At 41.6% G+C, this 6,331-nt stretch overlaps 1 protein-coding gene across 1 annotated transcript in view; it reads left to right on the top strand.

Moving 5' to 3' along the window:
• Window positions 1-446: 446 nt before the first annotated feature.
• The window catches only part of LOC105302443 (protein shisa-2 homolog), a 33,062-nt gene continuing 27,177 nt past the window's right edge, over window positions 447-6,331 (top strand). The window contains exons 1-3 of the mRNA XM_011375486.2: window positions 447-594; window positions 1,369-1,450; window positions 5,460-5,598. Coding sequence (XP_011373788.2) covers window positions 447-594; window positions 1,369-1,450; window positions 5,460-5,598 — 369 coding nt within the window. The remainder of the gene's footprint in view (window positions 595-1,368; window positions 1,451-5,459; window positions 5,599-6,331) is intronic.

Below are 6,331 nucleotides of genomic sequence, written 5' to 3'. Positions count from 1 at the left end.
GTGAGGTCAACCAAGGGTTGCTTCACCTAAAATAAACAAACAAACAAACAAATAAATAAAATAAGCAGCACATCGCTTCTTTTATCTTTTCACGTTTTTACTGGGAGACTGGTGAGGCAACTTTGATGAAAGAAATTCCTATTTCTATCAAATCTAAACACCCAGCATAAATGAGATTTTTTTTTTCTATGACCTGGCCATAGAAAAACAATGATCTTAGCGGTGAGAAATCCTAAGCAACCTACGATCCAAAAGTGCTCCTGAATTATTTTAATACGAAACACGAAATTATATTCAAGGAACCTCGTTTCTTAGCTGGTTGTGAAACAATGTGATTTCATACTCCCCAGTATTAGACGTTTCTCTACCTTCTCTTGTTCTGCAGGGACCAGCCCACCCACAGAATATTTGCCCCATGTGCTTCTCGAGCTCATCCTCTGGTGACAATGAGGCTGGCACAGTTTCCTTGTGCAGTTCTAGCTCTGAGTGGTGCCACCTCCTGTGCCGAGAACAGAAGCCTTGGTGTCACTGCTAGCACCTGGAAGAAGGCATTGGTGATGCTGTCGCCTAACCAGCTCCAGGTGCGGAGGCAAAGTCAGGAGTGCCGATGGCATCACAAAGCGCTTCTCCTGCCACCGATGAGAGCTGCTGGCACCGAACCCTGTGGATGGCTTACATTTCGACTTCACCTGGTGACATCCCGGGAACAGTGTGTCCGTTTCTTGCACGTTCTTTCATTTCAAATGTCTCTCACCTTAAGACTCAAATATAGGTTGGCAGGGGACAAAGCCATGGGAGGCTCTGACTGGCCATTCCCTTCCCTCTGAATCCACTGTCCAAGGACTTCTTCCCGGACATGGGGATTTTTACCCTAGTCTTACCTGACATTTTATACCTGAGCTTCTATAGTCAAAATGGCGATATCGAAGTAAGTTTCACCGATTTCAAATTTCTTGAAATTAACACTTCAATTCAATGTTGAGTATTTTTGTGCCTGGCATAGAGCATGGGCTCAGTGAATATTTACAGACTGGGTAAACTGAGCCTACTCTAAGGGCAACTGAGACGTTGAGTGGGGACTCTAAGATGAGCAAGATTTGATTTCTGCCTTCAAGGAGTTATCCTCTATGAGGGAAGACAGAAGGAATCATGATCCCAGGTACATCAGTAGAGATGTGGATAAAATGTTCTGGGGGAAAATTAAACATGTCTATGTCTGAGATTCAACTCCTTAGCCAGTCTCCCTTGTCTCACCACTTAGAATCAACACGCATTTACTGATCCTCTTCTAGACGGGTAGCTAATATTTTCAAAACTGTTCTCAGCACATACTCCTGTCACTTCAAGTCATCTCTCTATGGTCCGCAGGTAAAACTATGACCCCAGCTGCCTCGAATTTTGGGACGACCTCGCGGTTGCCTTATGGTGTTCCTGATGTTATTGTGTCAGAGTGAGTGGGGACAGGGAGGGAGATCAGTCAGCCTGGGCTGCTGTAACAAAATATCCCAGACTCGTGGCTTAAAGAACAGACATTTATTCATCACAGTTATGGAGAATGGAAGTTTAAAATCGAGGAGCAAGCAGGTTTTGTTTCTCCTGAGGGCTCTGTCCTTGGCTTGCCGAGGGCCACCTTCTCACTGTGTCCTCGTGTGGTTTTTTTTCTCTGTGCAGGAACCCCTGGTGTCCTTCCTTCTTCTTAGAAGGGCACCAGCCCTATAGGTTAAAGGCCCCACTCTATGACCCAAAGGTCCTATCCCCAAATTCGGTAACATTGAGATTAAAGCTTCAACCTGTGAATTTTGGGGGATGACACAGTTAAGTTCGTTAACTGATTATCAGTACCATTTATCATTAAGAAAATAGAGCCTCGAAACGGATGAATCTGCTTCATAACCTTCGTGCGACATCACGGGCATAGCTGTGGCCTTTTTTTTAAAAAAATATGTTTTCGTTCTGAATTCTTTTTTATTGTGGTAAGATACACATAACATAAAATAAGTGACATTTAGTACATTTACAATGTTGTGCAACTCTCACCTTTTTCTAGTTCCAGAATATTTCATTCCCAAAGGAAACCTCATGCTCATCAAGAAGTCACTTCCCCTTCTCCCCTTCCCTCAGCCCCAGGCAATTTATTCATCTACTCTCTGTCTCTGTGGATTTGCCTATTCTGGACGTTTCATATAAATAGAATCATACACTATTTGCCTTTTATACCTGGCTTCTTTCACTTAGCACAATGTTTTCAAGGTTCATCCATATTGGGGCATGTATCAGTACTTCATTGCTTTTTATGGCCAAATAATACTCTAATTGTATGGCTATTTTATTTATCTGTTCATCAGTTGATGGACGCTGAGTTTCCACATTTGGGCTTTTATGAATAGTGCTGCTGAGAACATTTGTGTACACATTTTTATATAGACAAGTTGTCAGCTCTTTTGGGGTTATGTAATTGGGAGCGGAATTGCAGGGTCATGTGGTTATTCCGTGTCTAAACTGTTTTGCACAGTATTTGCATCATTTTATATTCCCACTAGCATTGTGTAAGTTTCCAGCTTCTTTACATCTTCTCCAAAACTTGTTATTTTCTGATGATTACTGTTATTATTGCCATCCCAGCAGGTGTGAAATGGTATCTCATTGTGATTTTGATTTGCATTTCCCCGATGACTAATGATGTTGAGTATCTTTACATGTGCTTGTTGATTGTTCTGTATCTTTGGAGAAATGTCTGTTCAAGTCTTTTGCCTGTTTTTTAATGGGGTCATTTTGTCTTTTTGTTGTAGAGCTGCATGAGTGCTCTGGATACTAGACTCTTATCAAATATATGATTTGCAAACATTCGTTGTAGGCTTTTTGATGTTATGTTAATTTTGTTTATGCCGCCCTTTTAGATACTTGGGCATTACTGGAAGAAGTCCTGAATGGGTTTTAACTATATCTCCAAAAAGAAAATATAACAATAATAAACATCAACGTCAACATAAAAATGGTTCAGTAAATTTTGGGGTTAGGGGTGAGGACAGGGGAGGGAGAGAAGTATGTCAGATGTTTAAAGTTAATGATAGATGAGAAGAAAAGAATTTAAAATATGGAAATTACTTTTCTGAAAGTCAGTATATTAATTACAAGGAAAAATAGGATGAAAGAAGATGAAACATTGACAAGCAACAAGAAAGATTTTTTTTTCAAAATTTTATGACCATTTTTATTTTCAGATGAGGTTAAGTAATCACAAGACAGAACTGAAAAAAAATGTAAATTAACACAAACACTTTAACTTAAAAGAACTTCTGGTAAACCAAATACGGATTTTCAATACTACTCCTATTTATAAAAGAGGAGGGAAAAAAAATGAATGAACCCAGTGAAAGCCATTCTTCCTAAACAGACTGCTGACTGGTGTACAGATGCTAAGAACCTTCTGTTCTTGCTAAAACTCACAGAAAAACACTGTAGATCTTGCAGCTTTTAGAACTGCCAGCCAAATGAAATATGATTTTCTCCATATGATTTGTATCAATGCCAGTTAGCAAAGTTATAAGCACTCATTTCTTTCATGACATAATTTTCTACTTGTACTATTGAAGATATGTCTGAAGTTTGTTTTTAAGTCAATTGTATTTTATACGTGTGTATATGTACACACACACACACACACACATACACACACTGACTGAAAGGTGAAGTAATCTCAAAATATACTTGTGTAGCCCATGTCTCCAGAATTCAACTTTTTTAATGGAATTTTTGTATAGAATTCTTTCATATGTGTTTAAATATATTTTGGCAGTCAGCCTGACATTTAGTTTTGATTATAATAAATTATTACTACTACCTACGTGTTATGATTACTAGTTACAGTTTCTCAGAAGAGACTAGTGAGACGGTTGAGGCTGTCTCTTAAGGACAGTGAGAGAAATTTAAAAAATTTCTTCTATAAGGAACAAGACCATCTTAATGGTACCTTCCACAGAGAAGCTCAGTAAGTATTTGATGACTTATTTTATACAGTTTCGATACAACATACTATAGACACCAAGAAAAGGCAAAATCAATCACAGGGAGGAAAAGCGTGATATAAATGGTCCCTGAGCATCGAAGACAATCCACCACCACATAAAGTAACCATGAAACAGGCTTCTCCTTAACTCCTAAGGAAAAAAGGAACAGGAAAATGTTTAAAAGAGTGAATGCGCTCAGAGCTCCGCACTTCCAAGTTTACCAGTTGTAGACTGAAGCGTGAACGATGTGGGAAAAACGTATTGTGTGTAAACTGTGGCACTACCAGGTCACTAAATCAATTCCAACATGAAAACGTTCAACATTTCTTTCTTCATAAATAAAGTCTGCCAAATCGTGGGTTCTGGAGACGAGAATAAATGAATAGCGGAAGGAGGGTATGGCATAGGAACTGTCTGAAGAAATAGACGATTCTCTTGCATTTTTTCCCTTTGGTGGGAAAAAAATGAAGTATTAACTATCTGAATACCAGCCAGATCAAATTATGGAGCCACAGGAAAATGACGATACTCACCGTCTGGTGACTGGCGTGGAGTCCACTGTTAACCCTGGGCTTACCGCAGTGGACACTGTGGTGACTAAGCACGGCGGACTGGCTTTGAAGTTGGCTGACTGGGTGCAGTCCAGGCACACTGACACCTTCTATCTGCATGGATTGGGCAAGTTATTGAGAATAGCAATTATGTCTTCTCCACAGGGTTGCCGTGAGGATCAAATGAGAGTGGGCATGTGCGTGGCACAGAGTAAGCCCTGAATGAATATTAGCTAATAGTATCTTCTAAGAAAGACATTTTGAAAACCTAGTCTTCACTCAGCTTCATCTGGTCTAATTTTAGGTGCCGCTCCTCTGATTTTTCTGACATCCTTCCCCTCCCTATTCCCAGGTTATGTTCTTAAACTGACCTTGTGATTCACCCATCATAGCTGTTCTCACACTTGTATTATCTTTGCCTATTTGATTCGTTGTCTTTCTATCCAATTTCTGTTTTGCTCTAGAGACTTTAAGCTCTGTTTGTAGGAAATGGCCATGATGTCTAGCTTCTTGGGGACTCCTCAGTACCCAATACAGAGCAGAGGAAACCATAAGCCCTTAGCATGTATTTGCTGAATGAATAATTTATATCTTTAACTTATTAGGTTAAGAAAAGTTGGTGGCTGTGGCATTTAAAATACATAATTTCGTGCGTGTAGCTAAAAGTAACTTAAAATGCAATGAAGTAAAGTTCAACGTTTGGAGAGAGTTTTGGTGAACAGAAGGTGTTTGTTGGGGGTGGAGGGCTTAGGGTAGGTTTTCCCCTTTGATTTGGTTTTGTTGGGGGCATGGAAGGGCAACGACGTGTGAGTCTGTGCACTTACAAGGCATACACGAGTGCTCAACGGTGGCCTGGACAGCAGTGTCTTTGCTGTGAGTAAAACTGCCTTGTGTTCTACAGTCGCAGTCTTGGGGGGGGCTGTGGTGGTCACCGCGTCCTATGTTCCAGTTTAAAGATTCGGAAACCAAGGGCAGCAAAAGGCGATGATTCTTTACGGGTAGGGCTGAGCCTGGATGTCAGGTCGGCCGACTTCCAGACCGTATCCGAAGGGTCACTCGTTCCTTTAAAAATAATCACCGCTGCTTTAATAGCATCAGCACCTGTTGCTTCAGCTTCCGCAAGAGAGAAGCTATTAATTTCTCCTTCATCAAAGCCGCATTTCTGGTCTGTCTGAACCGTGTTTTCTTCTAACTGCAGCTGTCTACACCACTAAGGCTAAATGTGGAACCCAGGCACCTTTCTGCTTGAATCCAATAAATCGCCACGCCTGAATACAGAAAGAAAAAAAAAAGCGACACAAATCATGCAGACAGTGGCCAAATTTGCGATGTCTGTCTCGAACTCTCTTCATTCCACCTTGCAGAAGCCTGGAGCCCACCAGACGCAGCCTCAGGCAGCGAACCGTGCCACCAACATCCGAGTCCTTCCTTGGCTGGGCCTGTGACCAGCCGTGACCCGGACATCAGCTGCTGGAAGCTGAGATAGTTGAAGTCTGAGTGGCGATTTCACTGTCTGCAAAATGTAATTATAATCCACCTTGGGGCAGTTTTTAGAATCGAATCGAGTTTTGAATGCCAAAGATCTTCCGTACGCAAGTTCAGTTTGCTTTTATTACCATTATTGTTGTTATTGCGTTGGCAAGGCCTAGATCGTCCAAGTTCTGCTTTCTCCGGCGCCGGTTCTGGTCCGCAGCCCACTGCCCGCGGCCACACCACTTCCCTCCACCCGAGCGGGGAGGCCAAGGGCTCGGGCGCCCCGGGGCGCGCAGGCGG

Source organism: Pteropus vampyrus, unplaced genomic scaffold (assembly GCF_000151845.1).
Source record: "Pteropus vampyrus isolate Shadow unplaced genomic scaffold, Pvam_2.0 Scaffold272, whole genome shotgun sequence".
Taxonomy (NCBI): Eukaryota; Metazoa; Chordata; class Mammalia; order Chiroptera; family Pteropodidae; genus Pteropus; species Pteropus vampyrus.
This window is presented reverse-complemented; position numbering and strand designations above follow the sequence as displayed.